General features: G+C 43.5%; 1 protein-coding gene across 2 annotated transcripts in view; it reads right to left on the reverse strand.

Annotated features, from left to right (window-relative positions):
• Positions 1-13,248: 13,248 nt before the first annotated feature.
• BTBD3 (BTB domain containing 3) overlaps positions 13,249-24,196 on the reverse strand; it is a 38,211-nt gene continuing 27,263 nt past the window's right edge. The window contains exons 2-5 of one of the 2 annotated variants that reach the window (XM_066387138.1): positions 21,600-21,915; positions 21,021-21,111; positions 20,343-20,461; positions 13,249-16,837 (exon numbers count right to left, since the gene is read on the reverse strand). In XM_066387138.1, coding sequence (XP_066243235.1) covers positions 15,805-16,837; positions 20,343-20,461; positions 21,021-21,111; positions 21,600-21,742 — 1,386 coding nt within the window. In that variant the 5' untranslated portion in view covers positions 21,743-21,915 and the 3' untranslated portion in view covers positions 13,249-15,804. Of the gene's footprint in view, positions 16,838-20,342; positions 20,462-21,020; positions 21,112-21,599; positions 22,375-24,196 lie in introns of those variants that run through there. The other variant, XM_066387137.1, reaches the window with a different exon arrangement.

The raw sequence follows: 24,196 nt of genomic DNA on the forward strand, positions 1-24,196 counted from the left end.
ACGTTTGGGGCTTCGGCTGGAGTGATGCGAATTACTGGGGCTGGAACAGCTGAGCCTGGAGGAACCATTTCCAAGATGGCATCCCACTCCTATGCCTCATACCTGGGCTAAAGGTCTGACTAAACAGGGGACGATAACCAGAATGCCAACATGTGGACTCCTCAGCATGGTGGTGGGCTCAGCGGTAATCTGTTTCTGACATGACCACGTAGGGCTCCAGGAGTGAGCATTTCCAGTGACCAGGTTCATGGCCTTTGATGACCTAGCCTTAGGAAGTCACACAGTATCACTTCCACTGGGCTCTGTGGACCACCCAGGTTAAAGGCAGTAGACATTGCACCTACCTTGGTTTGGATGGAGTACCAAAGAATTTAGCATCGTGCTTAAAGCTGCCACATCTTACTCATCTGCCGTATCTTCCTCATCATCCATCCCCCTACTTGTAAATAAGCTCTGTGACGCAGGGATTTTTATCTTCTGTTTTGTCCATTCCTGTATTCCTAGTACCAAGAAGTCTATTTGCTGAATTAATGAACGAGGCAGATAAAACCACGGAACCAGATGAGACCACCGAGGAAAAAAGTACTAAAGGAAAGATTACAAGCCTCAATACCGAGTTCTGGGGGACACTCCAACATTTAGGGCCCAACAGAAGAGAAAGTGACAAGGTTCTTCCTCATGGGTCCCCTTAAACCCTTGCACATCAGCCAAGAAGACACACCCACCGAGAACCCATGCTTCCATCTCTGCATCATGGAGTTCCTGGGACCTGGAATTCTCTGTCCTCATGGCCTGAAGCCTCATAAGAATGGGCCACGCCACCACCGTGTGTACCCTGAGGCCCCAGGGGCGGCAAGCCACGGGGCAGTTCTTTGGTGTTGCATTGGGTGGACAGGGTATGCGCTGCAGAGACATAAAATCATGGACTATAAAAGGAAGGGTATGAGCCGCGGCCGGGTCCAGGAGCTAGGTCCGACCTCTCCTTAACTACCACCCTCTCCTTAACTTCCCCTCCCTGGTGCAGAACTCGGAGGGGCTGAGAATTTGAAAATTCAACCAGGCCTTCCAGGTTGCTATGAAGTCATGTGTGTCGAGGTAGAATGCTAGCACATATTTTATTTAGCAGTTTGTTAGCTTGATTTATACTTGTAATATTTACACATAAAGTATGTAGGTAGCCATCAGTAAGATGGTTTTGGCCCTGGAATTGTTAGGATCTGGCGCGGCTAAGAGGAGGGTCTGAAGTGGACGGGAAGTGGTGCTACTTCCAGAAGCCAGAATATCTGAGCTTCAGCTCCGGTGTGCATGAACCCCCACTGGACTCTCAATTAAAACGTGCTAAAATTAGATGATGTAGCCACCAGGGGAACTGTAAGAATGCCGTAATGAAATCATGATCTAAACATCCAGGCTTCTCCCAGATATGATTAACAAAGATCAAGAATTTCGAATGCCTTTCCCATTTAATTAGGAATTTTATGAAGTAGGAGTCTTCCTTTAAGCAGCTAAGCCTAAATGTCCATGCCAGCATTTAGGAGGAGGCCTCATTTAAGGTTTTAAAACTCAGAAGTCTAGCATTTATGGCAGTCGTAGTCTCTGTTATATGATGCCAGAGGTGGGCTGATGACAGAGAACCCTTTGTCCACATATGTGTCTAACCCAGGCCAGTTTCACTTTCAAACATGCTTAGGCTTTACTTTGCAGAATGAGTCCTGTTTGCCTTGCAGATTCAATTTAGGGGAAAACTGGCCTCTTCCTAGGAACTACATGACATGTATAAGCTCTCTGATCCAATTCCTACCACAATTTAAAATATATATTTTTTATTATGGAGATTTTCAAACATACACAAAGGTAGCTTGTAGAATGAGACTCCCCTGCGTCTCATCCCATTCCACAATGAACAACCTTCCCTTCAGTTGTGTGGTTTGGTGGTAATTCTACAATAGCCTCAAACCAAAACCACTTCTTGACTGAAGGCCACAGGCATCTTCTTGGTTTGGGCTTGTTTTTATTTTATTATTATTCCTATTTTATTTATCTTGCTACCTGCATGAGATTCATTTTTCTTCTTTGTTTCCTCCCCAAGGATGGGGACCTGCTGAGAAATGAATAGCTTCACCCACTAGGAGTTTTCATAGCATTTATGTGGCCACTCTTCTCCCCCGATGATTGTGCAAATGTTTCCATTGTTACCTAGAAAGGAAACTGCTTCTGGGATGAAATTGGAAAAATGACATCAACTTAACACTGCCTTTTGGGGTTAGCACAAAATGATAGGAGAGCGGAAAGCAGTTACAAAGCTTCCCCCGACAAGAGAAACTAAATGGTTCTGAGAGCTACTCCCCTTCAGCCATGGCATTGACAGGAGACCTACTCTGATAACATCCTGGGAAAGACTGCGTTCTGGCTGCATGGCGGTTTGTTTTTCTAACCAGGATGTTGTCTTAGTGGCTTCTGGGAAGATCACACGGCCCCTTTGTAAATGGCAGTCACACGGCAAAGCCTGACAACTGGCTTATTTTATTTATTTAGGCTTACTTAACAAACCACTTGCTTTGTCTTTTCTTGTCAATGAGTTCAGATCAGGTGTCTGCCCACGTTCATCAATTTGTTCCCGCCCATCTTCATCACCATGACAACATGGCATCCACAGGCTCTTTCACCTGCTTTGTCCCCTCCTATTCTCCCACCTGTTGTGAAACGGTCTTTCAGATGTGAGGTGCACATAGTTCTGAAAGAGAAAAGCCTCCTTTTTTCTTCTTCTTCTTCTTCTTTCTTCCAAGTGAGAGAAGGGGAGATAGACAGACTGACTCCCGTGTGCGCCCAGACAGGGATCTACCTGGCAACCCCAGTCTGGGGCCAATGCTCAAATCAACAGAGCTATTTTTAGCACCTGAGGCTGATGCTCAGACTAACCAAGCTACTGGCTGCAAGAGGGGAAGAGTGAGAGAAGGGGGAGAGGGAGGTGAAGAAAAGCAGATAGTTGCTTCTCATGTGGGCCCTGACTGAGAATAAAACCAAGGACATCCACACATCTGGACAACACTCTACCACTGAGCCAACTGCCCAAGGCAAGCTTACTACTTTTAACATCTTTCTTGATAAATGTGGGGAGGGGTTGGTGCAGGAAGCGGATGGATTGCCCAAGTTCAAAGGTTCCAGCTGGAGGCCATTGAGCAGCAGGAGGATGACGGCCCCTAAGCAAGAAGGGTAGAAAAGGAATAAGGGATGCATGAAGCCAGGAGGACCTCTGGCTCTCCATGTGAGGCTGACTTCACCAGCCTGAGGGTGGGCAGAGCAGAACAGTTAAGAAACTTTGCTATCATTCTCAGGACTCCAGGTATGTTTAAAGCCACCACAAGCAAGACTTGGCTCTTTTTGGAAAAGGGCAAAGCCTATTTATCTTTTCAGCTGTTAGAAGGCCTAATGGCAATGCTTCGTGAAGAGGAATCTAGGATGGCCTGGTTTCCCACCTCACTCCTCAAGCCTGAATAGCTAACGGCTGCGGGCTGCACCCTGGGCTCTGTATGGAGGCCCAGAAGCTGTAAAGCCCCTGAGGAACAGAATTGAGAACGGCACGCCCGGGACTCGAGTAAAAGGCTACGCAAACCTATGAAGGCTCCTTATAGAACACAGGAGGCAGATCAGGGAGGTCGAACAGCCACCTTCCTACCCCGGTCGGTGGCTTGTCACTACTGAACAACACGTCCTCACCCAGAAGTCACCCCTTCCCTTCAACCTTCTCCCAAAGACCTTGCCTCTCTGGGGAAATGGTGAGGCAGGCTCTCTCTCCCCCTTTCCTTTCCTTCCCTCATTTATTTTGCCTGCACTGTCCTATTCCTAGTCACCTTCATGCTCATTTCTGAGGTTGCACATTTGGGAATTTGGTTTTATCAATGTAATAACTGGACATGAAAACTTGGGTGTTATACTCCTTTGCAATACAGGCAAGACCTCCGGTCATTTTCTTCCTGATTTCTGAACTCTGAATAAATGTATTATTAAAGAATGGCAATAAAACCTACCACAAACATCTAAAAAACCTGCCCAAATACAGTTTTCTTAGACATCTGTACATTGGACTCTTATGAGAAATGGACGCCGTCAGGCTGCCGGACCCCGCTACGCTGGGGCGTGGTCTGCAGAGGGCGGGCCTCCCTCCTGCTGCAGGAGGAGGCAGAAGAGGCACCGGGAAGCTTTAGCCTTCCTTCCGGGGAAGAGGTTTGGCCTGGGAGACACTTTCACCACGCCCCAGTTTTCTGACTGGGGTGGGGGACATAACCAATATCTGGGACACCACCAGGTCACATGGCTTCCATTCACACTGGATGTTCCGTCCAATCCAAATTGCACCTACAATTATGGACTGTTTTAAGGAATAACAACACCAATTGGTGAACAAGGAAATGTTTACAGCATATCACAACTGTTCTATTTTTGGCATTTCTTTATTTAAGGAAAATAGGTGTTGGAAGCCTAATTAAATGAAACATCTCGAGCTGCTTCTCTCAAGACTTCTGATAAAAACTATATGGCAAATAAGCCTGAAATTTGGGGACGGAGGGGGGTGATAAAGTATCTTTTCCAGCAGCTGGGATTCTGATGGCCACTAATAGCAAGGTGGATTCTCCAGTAAGAGCTACAGGATCTGGGACACTCCGGCAGCTAAGACTTTCTATCCTGGGAGAGAAAAGCCGGATCAAAGGCACTGTCCTCTTTCCCTGGAGACCAGTGGGTGCAGAGCTGACACAACTAGGCATGCGTGCCCTAACAAAGCCGTGCTGGAGACGTCATAGAGGAAACCCATTCTGTTGACGAGGCCTTGGTGGTCCAGTCGCAAAACGCAGTCCTTGTGAAAAAGGGCTTAGGAGTACAGCTGATGAGCTCAGGCCACCAGGGAGTGAACTTGCCCTAAACTTTTCCACCTGCTGCATGTCCTCGGTCAGATGCTCGGGTCAGTCCCAGGTCAGGGGTTCCTGGAGACGAGGGGGTGGGAGAGAAGCTGCTTACCTGAGACCTCATCATTCCCCACCCCACCCCGGACTCAGCCAATGCTCTCTCCTGCAGTTTCTCCAGACCCCAAGGATTGGCTGAGCTGTTGTATCAAACTCCTCCTCCCTCCTCCCTTCCAGGCGCTTGAGAGCCAAAACTCTATCATCTCTCTCCGTTTCCCTGTATCTGGGAGAAGCGCGTGGACCACCTAAGCTTTCCAAAGGGGTTGCCTCTAATGGTGAAGAAACACAGGAAATGGAGGCTCCTTCCTGGCTGCTGCCACCATTTTCTTTTCTTTTTTTTTGCCCCATGAGGGCCGCTTTCCTGAGTGTAATTGCACAAGTGTGCTGACAGACAGGAATATAGGAGGGCTGATGTCAGTGACAAAACCATTCCACTCCCGAGGTGTGTACTACCTGCAGGTGAAGGCTCTGGTCTGAGGAGCTGGCGCTACCGGGTGAGGTGGGGTGTGATGGGCAGACACAGCTGTGTCTGGGGCTTTGGGGCCAAGAAGAAACGCTTGTTAGCACAGTGGTCCCCAACCCTCAGGCCGCGGACCAGTACCGGTCTGTAGAGAAAGAATAAATAACTTACATTATTTCCATTTTATTTATATTTATTTAAGTCTGAATGATTTTTTTATTTTTAAAAAATGACCAGATTCCCTCTGTTACATCCGTCTAAGACTCACTCTTGTCGCTTCTCTCGGTCACGTGATACATTTATCCGCCCCACCCTAAAGGCCGGTCTGTGAAAATATTTCCTGACATTAAACCGGTCCGTGGCCCAAAAAAGGTTGGAGACCACTGTGTTAACAGAACAAAGTCGTCACGTGGGAAGGGGGCCTGCTGAAAGGGTATTTGGGCAGTTTACGCTGCACGAGAGAGAGGTTGTTCCTCCTCTCCCCTAGAAAAGCTTCACGCTAATACTGCGGAGGCAGGTAGATTGTCTGTGGGTAGGTTTAAGTAGCACTGACTGTGGGGTCCAGGTTCAGAAAGAGCACAGGGTCTACATGTGGGCGCCTCCAGCACTCGGATGAAATGCTGTGGCCTAATCACGCTCTAAGTGCCCCAACACAACACACCCCCCCCTTTATCCGCAGCCCTTGGCATGCTTCTCAGCAAACAGGCCCCGTCTAATTCCCACTCCCTGCATCTGGGTGGCTGAGGGCTTGTTTTGGCCAACAGCACAGAGCATAGTGATGGCATACAAGATCCGAGCCCAGATCTCGAGAGGCCTTGCACGTTTCTCTCGTTGCAGCTGAACTGCTTATGCCTTAGCCATCCCCATAAGACCATGCCTAGTCTAGGGTGACAATCAGGTCAAGTCACCCCAACCAAAGTCAGCCAAGCCCCACACAAGTGAGCCCCATCAAGTCCGCAGGGCTGCCAACACAATCTACAACTGTTTCTCGATTTGGGAGCTTCAATGTACTGCTGTGTGCTCCTGAGGATTTATGTGTTACATGTTATTTGGGCATCGGAGACCTGTCACAAATATATTTTAAACATGCCCTTCTAGGGGTAAGAAGAAAAGAACGGGAAATGGGGGCTACAGGACAGGCTGGGAGAGGGCTCTGTCAAAAACCAGTGGGCCGAAATATCAGCCTAGGCGCTTGGAGGCTAAAAGAGGGGACCCTGAAGGCCTATTGGCCATGGTCAGCACCTATCCGAAGGAAGTAGAATGGTTATAGGGATGGGGCTCAGAACCAGAGTCCCAAACGTGGGCAGGCACTGAGACCAGCTAATACTGATCAGACTTAACCATGGTCAAGTGGACTAGAGTTGGGAGGAGGACACTGCTCTGAGGACTGGCTCTATGGGCCTTCGAGGTACAGAAGGGCTGGGGTACAGGGAAACTGATGTCAGCGAGATCAACACGCAGAGGTCAGGGTCAAGATTTAGGGAATCAGAAACCGGGTCTTCAGATAACCTTGGATTATTTCATCCACTAATGTAGACTGTAATTTTGTCTGGGGTCCACTCCAGAGTTCATGGGTTCAGGGCACTGATGTCTGGCTGTGTGTGGTACTCGGGTCCCCATCAGGGAACAAGGTACTGAAGCTAGGTGTCCCTGTGGGTGTGAGTCAAGGTTCCAGGTTTGTCTACACCAGCGGTTCTCAACCTTCCATGTGCATCAGAATCCCCGTGGACCCACTATGAACTTCATACACAAGTGACTGGCCCCGAACGAGAATCTCTGGGGGGTGAGGTTTCTAAAAGCTTATTTAGTAAAACAGGGTATCCAGAATGAGGGACCAGAAATTCATTTCCAGGAAATCAGGGCCTTTGTCAAATGGAGGCCCTAGCGCTGGCTCTGGACCAGGTGAGCCTGCGGATGAAGGACATTGATGAGGAGGACAGAGGGAGAGAGGCCAAGTGCCACCAACAGTGGGGCACACAGAGTCAGTCACCAGCACCTCCAACATGCCCGTGTCTACCTGAATCAAAACAACTAGTCACTTAATATTCACATCACTCAAAAAACCTGCTTTTCATCCCCAAACTGATTTTAACCCCAAAATATTCTGAGAAAGGATTAAATAAAAAATTGTCTAAGACTACAGATTTAAAAAAAAAAAAAAGCCTATTTTGACTCTAGCAGAACTAGAACTAGTAAAGGAGATATTCTCTTACCTGCAAATAAACGCTTCTTGGAAAATGTCTTCAAAAGGTCTAACACTCCCTGTGTGCTGTGCCGCACAGCTTTTAGAGTAAGTTTCTGAGAAAACCCCGCTGATACTGAGCACAGGAGGCAGCTGACATGCTGGAACCCTTCTGCACCATTTGTCGCTCATTAACAAAGCAGCTCTGAAATACTTCCTAAAAATTCAGTTAAAATACGAGAATTCCATAATACAGCTCTTTGTAGCTCTTACTCCCTAGCTATTGACCATAGTGATTTAAAGGAACAGCAACAAAATGACTCTTTGTCATTGTCTGCATTGATAGTTTGTTAAATCTGTGTGCAAACTAAAAGTAAACTGACTTTCATGAGGGCATATATGAGGCAAATGCATGGGTTTAATTTGTGGCCTTTTATATTGTTCCACTTAATACTTAAATGGCACTTCCTATTTGCCAGGTACAGTTACAAAGTGCTTTAGAAATACTGATTTATGTACCTGTCATAATAACCCTGTGAGCAAGGTGCTATTGTTACCATTGTCTTTCTTGAGAGAACTGAGGCTCAGAGAGATTAAGTAACTTGCCTTAAATCACAGGCAGGTATAGTCTGTAATTAACCAGCACACTATGTCATCTCTCTTGTGTTCTCTCCCTCCTCAAAGAATCTTAAGATCAAGGGTAGGTACCTATAAACTCATTACCTACTGACAATAGTAAAAATGATTCTTTCTCATAAAGGTAAGGCAGGAGGTCTTACTCCAACTCTGGCAAGACCTCTCTCTTTTTTTTTTTTGTAATTTTCTGAAGTTGGAAACAGGTAGGCAGTCAGACAGACTCCCGCATGCGTCCGACCGGGATCCACCTGGCACACCCACCAGGGAGCGATGCTCTGCCCATCTGGGGCGTCGTTCTGTTGCGACCAGAGCCATTCTAGCGCCTGAGGCAGAGGCCACAGAGCCATCTTCAGCGCCCGGGCCAACTTTGCTCCAATGGAGCCTTGGCTGCTGCGGGAGGGGAAGAGAGAGAAAGAGAGGAAGGAGAGGGGGAGGGGTGGAGAAACAGATGGGTGCCTCTCCTGTGTGCCCTGGCCAGGAATCAAACTCGGGACTCCTGCACGCCAGGCTGATGCTCTACCACTGAGCCAACTGGCCAGGGCCTGGCAAGACCCCTTTTAACAAGATGTGACAGCCACTGCCCCCGAGGGATTTCCCCTTCTTGTCTCTCGAGTCCTTACGCTTCTCCCTTGCCTCCGTCCTCGTCCTCGGCCCCTTCGGTCCTCCTCTGCACCACTCCCAGCCCTCACCTCTCCTCCTGCCTCCAGACTGATCCAGTTAATTCTTCCTAGAGTTCAAGAAAGATGTTCCTGAAACACACCACTGTGGTCTCATCTACCTCTAATCTCTTCAACGTCACTGCTTTATTCTGTGGATAAAAGCCAGAGACTTCAGCCTAACAGATGAAGCACTTCACGTCCCTGCCCTGTTCATTATCACGCTACATACCTGGCGCACAGTCAGCGGCCTTGTCCTTATACGTGTATGTACCTTCACTTGGACCCAAACTTAACTGAGCCCTTTGCCCTCTGTCTCTCCTGCTGTTTTCCTTCTGCAATTCCCTAAATCCCCAACCCCTCCCTCCCACTGGCATCATCAGTCTTCACTGGTTAATTCTAATGCATCCTTCAAAACCCAGCCCAGGCATTCTTTTTAATCCCACCCCAAACTGAAATAGATGCCCCTTCTCCATGCTCAGGTAGTTGTAAAGGCATTTCTATACCACTCCTTAGCAATGTGGATTGCTGAACAGGCTCCTCCCCCACACACAGCTGGATAATTCAGCTCCCCAGGAGAGGAAAGAAAACATAACAGGTAGCCTGTGGTCTACTGAATCATTCCAAGGGTTAACTCAAGGTAATTCACCACCCATCCTTTGCTTTATATTAGGCGGTAGGAAACATACCAGGGAGCCACAAAACACTAAATATTCTTTACTCTATTAATGCCTCCAAATATTCTCCGAACTAGAATTTTTCTTTAATTATTATTTTTTTTTTTTTGAATTTTTCTGAAGCTAGAAACGGGAAGAGACAGTCAGACAGACTCCCGCATGCGCCCAACCGGGATCCACTGGGCACGCCCACCAGGGCGTAGAATCTTATACATAAAAAAAGTACATTTTTATGTATTTTGCCATGTAGCAGGAAGTGATGTCCTCTGCTTCAGGCTTTGAAAGATTATTTGCAGTTTTTGCTTTTTATTTATTTTTTTTATAAATAGGTAGGTAGGTAAGATAGATGATAGAGCGATGCACCAAACCCTGATCTTTTCTTCTTTTTTTAATTTAGAAATTAAATTTAATGCAGTGACATTGGTCAATAAGAATACGTATGTTTCAGGTGAACATCTCTATAGCATTTGAACTGTTGATTACATTGCATGCCCATCACCCGAAGTCAAAATCACTTTCCATCACCATATATTTGTCCCTCTTTATTTCCCTTACCCCACCCCCTCCCTCTGGTACCTACTTCATTTTGTCTATGTCCACAAGTCTCATTTTTATATCCCACCTGTGTGTGAAATCATGATGTTCTTAGTTTTTTCGGATTTACTTATTTCACTTAGCATAATGTTCTCAAGGACCTTGAGGACCTTGCAGTTCTTTAAAAAGTCATTTCTTTCCACCATATTTTAAATCTAGTAATTTAGGGAGGAAACTGCAAATTGCACAGCCACAGTAAAGACTGCTGCATATCAAAGTATTATCTCATAGACTTTTCTGGTCTCTCACAAAAGTCTTTATGTCATATGCTGCTCCTAAGTATTTTTTGTTGTCCTTCAAGTTAGAATGAACAAGACCACTAGTGTGACTTAGTTTAGAAGTATTTCAGTTGTAATTTCAATCCTCTAAAACAAACTGATGTAAAAGAGATAGTCTATGAAGTATAAACTATTCACCAAAGTCATAAAAACAAGAGAATGCCTTAATTTTGAAATGATTTTATGTACTGTTGTTACATGACGTAAAAAAGGGCATCATCCTTGAAGTCCACCAGAGCCCCCGCTCCGTACCACTCAGACTGGTCACTACCAAGAACAGCATCAAGAAAACTCAGTAGGAAGAAACTAAGGTTTAAGTACTAGTACTTTAATTATATCCTGTACAGATTTGTTTACAAAGTAAAGATTTGACAAATAAAAGAGTGGGTGTTTTGTTTAACCATGTACCTTGAGGTTAGGGATTTTTCTGATGGTAGAAATTGTGGCATTCTGCCTTGAAACTGCTGTCCAATGGACATGTAGGTAAATAGGCAAACAGGAAACAACAGCTATGAAGTCCACCTGGTCTGCAGAAATGGGGATCACACCCTCCCCACCACCAGTTTCAGAAGAGGCAACAGGGGTGAGATGCCCAAGCTGGCGAAATGCCCCGTTTCTTCTGAGGTGGGTCTACAGCTGCTGGCCTCTTCCACTGGTGTGTGTGTGTGTGTGTGTGTAATTAATTATCTTCGTCTCTCCTCACAGAGGTTTTCCTCCCATTTACCTGACAATGTCTTGGTTGAGAAGCTCTTTCCATTAGTGCTTATGTTTGTTATGGTTAACTTAACGAAGAAATTCTATTTTTGAAAATTTGCCCCGGTTCTAGTTTCGGGAGAGGCTATATCCTAAGAAGTGGAGGATAATGGCAAGTGTTCAGCAAAGGCAGTAGCTGGTCAACAACTACACACACGGCTCAGAGAAAAGGGTGAAATGTGTGAATGAGAAGTGTAGGCAGCTCGAGGCCCCGCGAGGGAGGCAAAGGCCTCCTTCACCACGCAGGACGCTGCAGGTTTCCAGGGCCGCTGCTCTGGCTTTGAAGTGTCATATTCTCCAGCTCTCCAGGAATGCTTTCCTGCTTTGTTTTCTCCCCCAAGTTTAAGTCTTTGACTTGTAGGCTTGCCAGAGAGTCCCAGAGTCAACTGGGAAGAAAGTGTTATTTCAGTGACACGTTGATCCCGAGTGCCGACAATGGAGGGAGGTCACTGCCAAGTGTCTTGGGATTTTGAAAACAAACATACTGCGGCTTCAGCTCAGACAGCAGCACTGAGGAGAGAATGGCTAAGACTCTCCTGGACGAAAGAGCTCTGCAAGCCAGGTTCTTTCTGCAACCAGGCTGATGGGGATGTGTGCTTCCAGTTCTCCTCGTCGCTGAAACAACTCTGAAAGGCCTTGAGCAGGCAAGCTAGAGAAACTGAAGTGGTCAAGCAAAGACACACGGCTTCACAATCAACTCTGCTGTGAAAGCAACAGAAAGTTACAGAAACATAATATATGTACATGTGCATATAATTATAAATGTGCGTGTATTAGTGTACTTGATATGGGGAAATAAAAAACTAGTTCAACACAAAAATTATATTCAAAATTCTTATATGAGATATATATACATATATATATATACATATATATATATATGGTGACAGAGAGAGGAACAAATAGGGACAGACAGACAGGAAGGGAGAGAGATGAGAAGCATCAATTATTAGTTTTTTGTTGTGGTACCTTAGTTGTTCATTGATTGCTCTCTCATATGTGCCTTGACCGTGGGCCTTCAGCAGACCGAGTGACTCCTTGCTCGAACCAGTAACCTTGGGTCCAAGCTGGTGAGCTTTGCTCAAACCAGATGAGCCCACGCTTAAGCTGGTGACCTCGGGGTCTTGAATCTGAGTCCTCTGCATCCCAGTCCGACGCTCTATTCACTGTGCCACCGCCTGGTCAGGCTATATATACATTTTTAATTCCTAGACTTCAACTACTATAATTGGGCAGGAACTAGCAGCACTGGTCACATCTAAAGCTAGATGTATTCAGTATCACCCCCTTAGTATTTTATACAACCAGAGCCACAGACATTTGAGCAACTACAGCACCTGAATGCCAGCCAATTACAAATTCCATAAGGGAAACATAAATGCATCCATCAACTCCTTCTCATTAACTTAAGAGTCAGGCTTTGAACACGCAATTGATTAACATAGTCATTGCCTCAAATTCTTACTTCTTCAGGGATCAGAGATATCTGAATACTCAGCAAGCAAATGCTCCTGTAAACATCTCTGGAAATGTATCGGCACCAAAAGTATTAGAATTAATTTTTTTTTTTTACTATTTCAAGGGACCTACAAAAATGCTCAGGAAAACAAATCTATGAATCAGTTTTAATTTTATTTGCATTTAACATGATTATACACATTCATGTGTCTAACAAGATCTGCACTGTTACATTAAAAATACAGTACAATAACATTCAAAATGAGGTACTTCATATTTATATATTTTCCTTCATAAATAATGCTGTAAGCTACATAAATTCAAGCACTCTGATGCGTAAGTGGCTAGTGGCTTGAATTAGCCGAGCTTATTTCAACACCTTAAAAAACAAAAAAGACAGTTCAGTGCAATAATGATGTAGAAATGAGACCACTGACTTAAATACTATATTAAGATATACTTAAAGAATGTTACATTAGAACTGCTAGCCTAATTCCCCTTCGTCCCCAGCATGAATGACCACAAAGACTGCCAGACACATTGGGAGAAGCATCTACAGAGTACTTTGTTAATAAAGTTGTGTTTATATGCTAGAGTTGCCTGCCTTATCAGAACAATAGTTTCTAGTTTTAAAAGCTGTAAAATTTAGGATTACGAAAGAAAATAAAGCAAGCACATTAGCCTTTATTCCATGTTGCTGTAAATGCAGAAAGGAGACTAGGATTTAAAATAGAACATTTCTTACTATAAATACAATTTTCAAATTTAATCCACAGCTCTCGGCACTAGCCAATCAGGTAGGTGGTAAATGTGTCTTTTATTTTAAGTAACAGTGATGAACAGAAAGTTAGGTTCTTCTACACCCAGTGTTCAGGCTCTCGAGTAGCTTTCGGCCATGTGGAGGCAGCTAGGGAACAGGAGCACTGACAGGAAGTGCTGCTGAGCGAACCAGCTTTGCTCTGAGGTTATCGCGCCCACCTCACAATCCAATGTGATGAAATTAGTGCTAAATAAAGTTTCTTCTCCTCTGGCTTAAAAACGAGTGCCTTCTAATCAGGTATGGAATCTACCAATTTGCATGGTAGCGATGAATTCCTGAAATGTTTAATCATAATTTAAAACTAAAATCATTTGTAGAGTATTTTTAAATTGAAAATGTACCTGTGTTTCAGAGATACTTTGCCAAAACTGCTGTCATTTCCTTAATAAGAAATAATTGTTAGATAATTTTGGAAAGCTGTCCTGGGAGCACTCATTTATAATTACCAGTTAACAGCTTCTGATCATCTATGCTAACAGACATAGGTAATGGCAAAGATGATTAAAACATTTCCCATAATCCAGTGTTCTCCTCCATCAGGGAAGCCGGCCAAAAGCAACAAGCCCTTGTCTACAGGGGGAGTCGTGGCCCAGAAACGCAGTAAATGTGATAAGGGCAGTCACTCACTGGGGCCTTGCTGGGGCCAGCAGGGGGAACACTTCTGTCCCACCTCTCGCTGGCCGGGCAGGGAGGAGGCAGCTCCTGAGTAGGCAAGCGCACTTGCATGCACATGGGCACCACGCACACACAGCCACCCCAGGACTAACCCCTGGCTCCAGGCAAGCCGGCCTCAGGCTTGCAGAGCAGGAGAAGGAGGCGGCCAGGGACCACACTCTGGGTGGCGAGGGAAGCCATCTCAGGATCACACTGAGCAGAACAGCTGCGCAGAAGCACTTGGATACTTGACCTGGAAGTGAACGTGCTGGACACTACCAGGGTCATGGTCATGGGCACTAAAAACCATCACAAGCCATTGTTGAAGGAGAATTTTTTGATGAGCTTTTCCGTCCTTTGTTTACATTATTCATGGACAAGTAAGAGAGCTGGATGTGATGCTGATGCAGATAATATTAGGTAGAATCAGGTGTGAAGCTGCAGATCATTTTTTTTTAAACCCTGCAGGCACATATTGGCACTTTAAGATGGCCAGAGGCCAGCTTCTAGCAGTCCAGAAACAAAACAGAATTATAATTAAGAAGATAGTGTGTGATCAAAGTAGAACAGGTAAAATATTTTTCAAATTTTAAAAAAAATATCAATGAATAAAGGTATTTTATTCTATTAACATGTAGTGCTACAAAACTAATTGTTCTTCCATTCATCTAAAGAATTGTTTGGTCCTCTTTTCATAACAACAACAAAAAAACCCACAAAAAAACAAAAGGGAATAGGAATTGTATACAGTACAACTGATGAAAAGAAGCCAACGGTGGGTCAGGAGCTCAGTGGAGAGAAGAGTCTGACTTTTCACTGTGCATTCTACTGTGCCACCAATTAACCCATCTGTAGATGGGGCAGTTTTATGTTTCCTTTTTCAACTGCTTTAGTTTAAAATAATAGTCCTGCAACGTTTTTCTAATGACAACAAAATTTTATAATTTAGTTAAAATAGTGTCTGTATTGCAATATTTTGTCTTCTGATCTAAAAGAATGTAAAATCTGCTAATAGCAGAAGTCATGGCCTAAATAAACATCCAATTTCTTATTTTCCCTCTTAACACAGACACTTTGCAGTGGTTCACATTTAACAATGTTACAAATTTAGGATTTAAGAAAAAGCCATGCACAGAAGTAAAATATTTAAAAGAAATATAATGAGCTAAACATGACTACGGTTTACTCTCTAAATTATTACTTATTATGAAGCAAAACTTCTTTCAAAATTGTACACTGAGGTTTATCTGTTTTTTTGGGAGGGGGTTCTGTTTAAAAATAACTCTTGTCGATATTATTTTAGACTATTTATTTCTATCTGTCAAAATAAAGCCCGAAAGGAAATTTGAGGTGATCCAAAAATTCTCTTCAGCGGGACAGGACTGGGAGGTGGGGGCGGGGCAGCAGGGAAGATGCACAGCTCTCCCAGCCGTACAGACGACGCGATTCTACAACCCACAAAGCCCTAGCAAGAACTTGGCTCTTTTAAGCATATAGTTATAAGCTGAATGCTGCATTTTACCTGTACATAATTAAAAAGTTGAAAGAAATTAGGAATTGCCTATAGCTCACTCATTACAAATTACCTGCGCTGATCATGTATCTGCGGATGAGCTAAGCATCAAGCGAGCAGGAACCAGATGTGCACCTCTGAGCTCACACTGCAGGGGAGGTGTCGTCAAGCATAGAAGATAAGTTCAGGGATCTGCCCTCCCTGTACCCCGGTGCCATTGGTGCTGTCCGAGGAGCACTGAAACTGGACGGTCACTTTGCCGCACTGAACCTCTGTCATGCCTTCCTGTCCGAAGTAGCTGAGTTCATTGCCGTCCAGTATCACGCTGGCTGTGTAGAAGGTGTCTGGCTCGATCTGCACCGGGTACTCAAACCACACGGGGAAGGTGTTGCTGGAGCCGTCCGAGAAGTACTTGCTCAAGTTCTGCCCCAGGACCACGCCCTGCCGCTTGAGTTCGATCTTGGCGCTGTACTCCGCGGAGCCGCAGCTGGAGCCATACAGCCCGAAGCCAGCGATGAACACTCGCTTGTCCACCGCAAACTGGATGCTGTCACAGCGGCCCCGGTAGCGCCACTGATTGCTCCGATAGGCACACGACTGGAACCGGTGGCAGCGCTGGGGGACGAGGCCCTTGCGGGCTTTGCTCACAAACTGCAGCTCGGGCTTTTTGGCCGCAGTGTACCAGAGGAAGATGTCGTTGGTCTCATTGAGAGTGAGAACTCCGGACTGCGCAGCACCATTTGCAAAATCATCCAGGGCCATCGTAGGTATGCGGATCAAGTAAAGCGCCTTGCCCAGGACCTTGCGTTTATTTTCAATGCTCAGAGCAAGATCCTGCCGCTGGCATTCGACCTCAGCCCAGTTGAGAGCTGCCTCAAAAACAACGATTTCTTTGGCATTCAGAGTTTCCCTGCGAAGGATACTTTCTAGTGTCTGGAAGTCGATATCACAGAATCCCTCGGACTTGAGCGCTAACTCAGCCTGAGCGTCGATCACCTCCCAGCAACGCTGCGTCAGGTCTGGCTCCTCGAACAGGCAGCTCTGGGACAGGAGCACGCAGGCATTCTTGGCACTCAGGCTGGTCTCCAGGAAATTAACGCAGGCTCTGGCCAGGTGAGGGACAATGTACTTTTTGGCAGCATAGAGAGTAGCCAGCACTGTGTCAGCAGCCAAGTCAATTTCATCACAATAGATATATCTGAAAGAAAGTGCAGAGCATGTAAATGGAATTTTCACAAAATGGGTACATCCAGCAAGAAAGATGCAACTACTTGCGGGCTAGTTCCAAAAAAGTAATCTTCAGTATCAATTATTACAAAGATGATTAGGGATTTAAAAACATCTGAAATATGTTGATAAATTAATATTTCAACTCAGTGGTAAGTTTGTATAATTAAAGACATTAACTTTGTGTCATCATTCTAGCCTCTATGTTATTAACTGCATTTACTGTCTTTTCAAAAAAAATTAAAAGACACTAGAATGGCATATCAGAAATAGTTAATATTATTATAAAACCAGCAAAATTCTATTACATGTACTACTTTGTATTTAATGAAAAAAAACCCTCCTGTTTCAGAAGCAATATATATATGTTTTACTTTTAAATTTTTCTGTACATTCAAATAAAAACAAATGCCTTTAATACTACGTTAGCAACGACTGTATCTTGATACTTTTAACTAAGTATGACTTGAATTTCTCCTAAACATAAAATAAAACCTGAGATTAAATAAGATATTTTTCAAATAGTTCCAAGTTCAATGGATTATAAAATACGGACTTCAGCGCTATCTTCCAGTTACCTTTACATAGACTCCAATATAGGCTTTGTAGTTGTTTTTTTTTTAACTTTAAACTCTCTTCCCCCCAATACGTTCCTCCCACCTTCAGAATTAAAGACTATACTGTTTCCAGATATATTTGATTAAAATATAAAGCCTGACTCTGCACTATTTCTGTGATCCTGTGAAGCACCCCAGTGTCAGCAGAGAGAACCCTTCCTGGTGTGTCAGGGGCAGTGCCGTCTCTCGGAATGGCATGCAGATGCAGAAATCATCGGCTTCTTTTAGCTTGCTGTGGTTCACCAAGTGAATCCATGAGAGCTACATACAGTGAAAAATACATGCTGGTAACACTTTATTTGTAAATCTGTCTAGCTACCCTTAGCTACCCTTTCTAGCTACTTGCTGTGACGTCTTCCTTCAGTTATATTTCAACTTAGTGAAACACACATAACAAGAAATTAGTAGTGGCTTCTGTAAGAAAGTCACACACAGTAACGGCAATAAGAAAAATGTCCACAATCACAAGTGGAACCAGCAGTTCTGCTCTCAGGAAGCGTTTTCTCTTCTCTGATCAGCTAAGCCATCTACCACTGTCAAGACCTCTTGACAAAATAGCTAGAGCTTAGAGACACTCTAACCAGAGAACCAGGACTTCGGGGAAGATTCTGAAGCACAAGTGGCACCTGGCTCTTACCCTGGAACTGTCAACTGAGCAGTCTTCCCTTTTTCTTGACAGCCCCTTTCCAGGACTGCTAGCTCCTCAGCCACCGTGCAGGTGTGAGGAGAACCTGACCTCCACTTTCCTGGGACAACGTGGTAATGGTCAACTCTGGCACAACAGGCGCCACACTACTTTTCTGACTTTTACCACTTTATGTAGATGGCACGTCTAATTTTATAAGTTATATTGAGATATACTTCCTCTGTGAGAAAGATGCTTGTTAAATAACCAATCAAATGACTTAGGTGGAAATATAAGTCTAATTCTTACTCATGGGTCCTAATTATGTAGACACCTGGAATGACACAACACTGCTCATACTGTAATGGAGTAAATATGCTAAAATAATGTTAGCATTCCCCTCTGCAACAGATAATGTTAAATACACAAAGCCGACTTGACGAAGAAAAAAAAAAAGTCTTGCAGGTAGAATCAGTTCCTTTGCTTTTATCTCTAAAAGACTACAAAGGTCATTAAGTACTGGTTAGTTAAAAAGTGGTGGATTAGTTTATATTTTATGCTCACTTGCCTTTAATTTCCCTACCTTCTGTTCTGCTGTGAACGTTCAAGTTAGCAGCAATTAGATTTCAAAACTATAATGCAGATAAATAATTAAATACCCTAGAACTCTAGAACTCTATCAGAAATGCTAGGCCTCTCCGACTTCATCTTGTTCCAGCCTGCTTTGTTGCCATGGCCTTTAGGTTAGTAGCTTCTACTTAATCTTGCATACATATACGCTACCAATCATTAGAGGAATTCTGCTTGTGGCTTGAGATTTATAAAAACAGCCTTACCAGAAACTGCCTCACCTGAGGAGATAAAGGGAGAATGTACAAAAATCATGTTTACTACAGACTTGTAGGAACCTAACCTAATGACCAGACTCACACCAACTAGAGTCAACATACTAAGAACAATGAAGTTTCACAATCTTTCTCAAACCCCTGCTGGTCCCCAGATGTCTACAGTCATCAATCACCTCTTGCCTCTCCTGTTACCCTCTTCCCTAGCCTTAAAAGAAGCCTGAATTCTGTACTTTCTTAAGTAGTTCTTTAGGACAGTAGTCTGACATGTTCTTGGCTTTCTGAATAAAGTCCCTTTCTTTGCCCCAACTCTTTGACACTCCACTCATTGACTGTCATGCTGGAAGCTTGGACTTAGTTACAAAACTAACTACACTATTTATTTTTCAGTAGGCAGCAGGCAATATATAGCAACATTTTAACCATTTGTAAGATAATTGTCCAATCTGTTGACCCACTGAATAATTTTTTCTCAACAAACATTTATTCTGGTGAACTGAAATTCCTACAGCAGCTGATAACCTTGAACTCCATTATACCTAGTGTGCTAGAGTAAGTATTTAACAACAAATTATATAAACATGATTTAGAATAATCACTGGACTTGAATAACATGGTAGACTATCACTGCTCAGCACCAGAACATGTAAAGCAGTAGATTCTACTTACCTAATTAACATGTACCGGATTCTGAAAGACCCTGAGATATAAAACTACTTTTTAATAAATGTATACCTTATAGCTTTATATTGCTATATTACCAATTATTATTATGTATAAATGCATATAAAACTACAGCCAAACATTCATATCACTCAAATTTCTCCTCTCCTATCAAACGCAAACGCTTCTTATCTTTGAGAAAGGGTACCTGATTTTATGTAAGAGTACGTGCATGTGCGCAAAGATGAGATTATTTCAACAAAGAAGCTTATGTGTGCTAGTAGAAAACAGCTCCTAAAATAAATTTAGAAATCTCTTAATTGGTGGTATTTAAACAAGGTATATATTCCCAGAATTGTGAAGCAGAAACATACTTTGTCTTTAAGAGTTCCTCACACACAGTGCTTTCACAGAGGACATCCTCAATTAGATAATGCCCATGCTAGGGAGTTATTTTTCTTTAATTCTAAGTTGTTAAAAAATCAAACCACAAGCCCCGTGTCCCTGAATCCCATGCTAAGGTGTGATCAGAAATGACTGCAGCGTTCCACATGCATTCCACTCAAGGGTGCGCAGTTTCCTCCAAAAACATTTACAAGGTAAGCAGCACCCTCTTTCTTCACCAGTCTCCCTTCTCTGCTACACAGAACTTTAATTAACTGCGAAACCAGCAGAGTACAAACACAGCATAAACAAACTCTCTCCAAACATACGAATGATGCTTACTTCAGCATAGCGAGAAAAGCAGCAGGTTCGACATCTGGTATACGGATTTCATCTTTGTCCTCAGCAAGTTCTCCGTAAAACATTGCATGGAACACAGAGCTCCCAACAGCTAAAACATACTGTGGAGAAAGGGAAATCTTATTTCATGCTCTAAATTGAAGCATTTTCAGCAAATCAACCCAGAAAAACAACTTGAAGCCATCAGGTTCAGTGGACACAGGGCACCTAAACCTGCTTGTGTCAAAGCCAAGGCACAATGTATCTTGCTGTGATGTGTAAGATAGATGTTCATGCAAATCAGTCTCTATGATGCTAATTATCTCAAGGCTTTCACAGATAAATGTAAAAGTTCCCTCATTACAAAATAAATAAAAGGAAAGCTTATCTAACTGATTTCTAGGGGAAGAGTAAACATGTGACTTTCCTGACCTGTCACAACAAGTCCCATGGTGGGAGAGTTAAAGGGGCATGGTTTTGTGCAAGACAGAAAGCAGGGGAAGAGGAACAAAGAAAAAATTAAGCGTGGCCAAAGCCCTTTGGAGAAGCTGAGCTTTCAGTGACCGGGTGAAACCCGCGCCGCGTGCCATCCCCACGCTGCCCACCCCGAGCTGCAGGTGGACAGAGAGGGTCCCTCTTTGTAAATCTCAGGACTAAACCGGTAATGCAGCTGTTGCTTACTTTGTGTCCTGGCAACCGCTGAGTCCCACCTGGTGGCCCAACCACAAAATGTACATCTGCCATCAAATCATTATTGAACATCACCGCATTTCTATAAACAGAGGCAATTCATTAATTCACAGTGGCCAGCGTTTTTAATACCCCCTCCCCAATACACAGAACCCACACAGAAGATTCGCAAGCTAAGCAACAGTTTAATAACTTCAGGGTAAAACTACAAATAAAGGCTCCAACTAACAACTGTGTTTGTAGTCACTGCAAGTACAGGGGAAGTAACTCAAGGTTAAAAAAAAAGTTATCCAAACTTCATTAGACTAGGACAAAATAAAAGGTTTCTGTCTTCCATGGCCCACAGACATCTCCCTGTCATTTAAATGTTACAGCTTGCAAAAACATTTTTATCTAAGAGGAAAACAGCTGTCCTGTTTTGGAAAAGGCACAGGCAGTTTTCCATTACCAATAAAGCTGCCGGGAGAAGAGGAAACACAGATTTACGTTAAAATACAGAACGGGTTGTGCAAAAGCAGAAACTTCAACACAGGAAAACTTTTAAAGTAAATATGCTGGCCGGGCACTTACCTTTCTCTGATGGTAGGATAAAGACCCTGCCAATTCGGGGCCGGGATAAGGTTGTTGTTACTGAGGTTCTGCTGGTGGTACTGCTGGACAGTGGTGCTGCTGGAGTTTGCTGGTTTTTTGCGGGGAAATATATCAGCAGCCATCTTCTTCTTCTTTTTAGTCTTCAAGGTAATTATTTCATAACAAACTGGAGGCAACTTGCTGATGCTGCTGCTGCTGCTGCTGTTGCTGCTGCTGCTGCTGCTACTGCTGCCGCCGCTGCTGCTGCTGGTATTTGTTTTCTTCGAGCTTTTCTTGGACCTGTTCTTTACCGTCTCTGGAAGCATCAAGAAGAAGGTGAGACATTTCATGTTCTTTTCCTTGTCATCTACCATGAGTACAGTATGTCTCTCTTTAGAGCTAGATATCCCAAGTAGGTACGAACATCAAGGAAAACAGGCTGGAACGAGCTAAGATGCTAACAGAAACCAACAAGCTGATCTTTTGCTTCTTTTTTCAGCTGGGCAAGGTGACCTTTTCACTATGTTGAATAGTAACTGGCTTTAAGTTTTATCCAGTACAAGGTCTGTTAAATAAATGCCCATCATGATTGCTGTTTCTCTTATTTGTTCATAAAAATAACCCAGTTTCCTGGATCACCTGAAAATGCTACAGTGAGCAAAGATGACAGGCAGAGAGCTGGAGCACTTGTTTTCTGAATTAGGTTAGCAAGATGTGCGGGAGCTGCGCGAGTCTGTTCAGCCAGCTGAAGTTGTGTGGTGAATGGATCAGAGAGTAGGTATTACAGCCCTGCAGATGGAGTCAGACAGCCAGTGCTCGGAGCCAATAGCTGAAGTCACCAATCATGATTGGACCAAGCAAAACAGTGACACCTATTGTAACGTGCACAGTTCTGATATTAAAGGAACAGCAGTTGCATTTTCTTGTCTACTGTATTGTTGCATATTTAAGTAAGATAAACAGCCTATGAAACACATTTGAAAACAGGAAGAGTTTATGCTCACAAATTTCTCTTCAGTAGACATACACTTTTTATTTCCCCAAACGAGCAGGATTAATTAGCACAGGGCAGGGACTGACGTCTATCCTGTATTACCAGTAAAATCTCTGTCCCGGCAGCATTTAGTTTCAAACACTTCAAACAAAAACCTCCATTCTACCAGCTAAGAGGAATTATTAATAGCAAAGCCATACTAAACACATTTATCACAGCTTAATGGAAAAAAACGTTATTTTTCTTTTCCTTTTTTCAGTCTCTTTGAATGTAAATTATAATCTAGTGCAAAATAAGAGATGAGGTCATGCATTCATTTTACCTCCTGGTGTTTCCTAGCTTCTGTAATGATTTTTGACAGGAGTCCCAGATCCCAAAATACTGTTAATAAGACTAACGTTATACAAGTAGGCTTAACTGCACCAAAACACCGACCAATTCTAGATGTAAAAATAAGATTCAAATGAGACAAATCTAAATTTGGTAATCAGTGTTTAAAAGTAGTAATTCACTAAAAATATATCAGATGGGGCCTTGCTTAGGATTTCAAAATGCAACAGAAATATTATACCCTTGGCATAATTTTAAGGAATATAACCCACAACATCTAACACAAAACCAATAATAAGGCTATTCAAAATGGTAAATGTTCTGATGCTACTTAGTTAAAATGCAAACAGGTTCTTTCTGCTTTGAGTCAGAAGAAAATAAAACTACTATGTAGTTTTTATAGACAAGAATCCTCCAACAATTTCTACCTTTAGTGAGTTATGAAAAAACAGAAACACCTGCTGTAGTCCCGCACATGCTTATTACTTCCTAATGAGGTCCTAAAGGAGAGTTCATTTCACCTCCATCTATCTGCTCCCAGTGGAGCAGCCGTTTCTACCCTCCAACCGAATGCACCCTCATGACCACAGCCCTGCTTGTTGCACAACATTCATTGGAACAAGTTCTCAACAGAGTGAGGGCTCAACAAATGGGAGCTTTGACTGTTGTTATAACTGATAATCTACCAAAGATAACACAGCAGAAGTCAGACATTAGATCCCTAGGACCCCAAATCATTAATTGATCTAAGAAACATCGTCTTTATTGTCGTTATTCCTAAAACTGCAAAGCCACTGTAAGACAGACTGTGCATGTAAGAGAACCATGGTCTTCAGCAGGTATTTACGCCCATTTTCCAAGGACCATGTAAAGCAGTGGTAGTCAACCTGGTCCCTACCGCCCACTAGTGGGCGTTCCAGCTTTCATGGTGGGTGGTAGCGGAGCAACCAAAGTATAAATAAAAAGATAGATTTAACTATAGTAAGTTGTTTTATAAAGATTTATTCTGCCAAACTTAGCGAAAGTCCAACATAAAGTACTTGGTAAGTAATTATTATATGCTTTAACTTGCTGTAACTCTGCTTTATAAATTTTATAAAGTAAAGTTACACTCCTACTTTATAAATCACCATTACTGTGGAACCGGTGGGCAGTTAGAAAATGTTACTACTAACAGAGATACAAAAGTGGGCGGTAGGTATAAAAAGGTTGACTACCCCTGATATAAAGGGTCCTTATTTATTACAATCATCACGGGGCTACTTACCACATA

The sequence above is a fragment of the Saccopteryx leptura genome, chromosome 5 (assembly GCF_036850995.1).
Source record: "Saccopteryx leptura isolate mSacLep1 chromosome 5, mSacLep1_pri_phased_curated, whole genome shotgun sequence".
In the NCBI taxonomy this organism is placed as follows: Eukaryota; Metazoa; Chordata; class Mammalia; order Chiroptera; family Emballonuridae; genus Saccopteryx; species Saccopteryx leptura.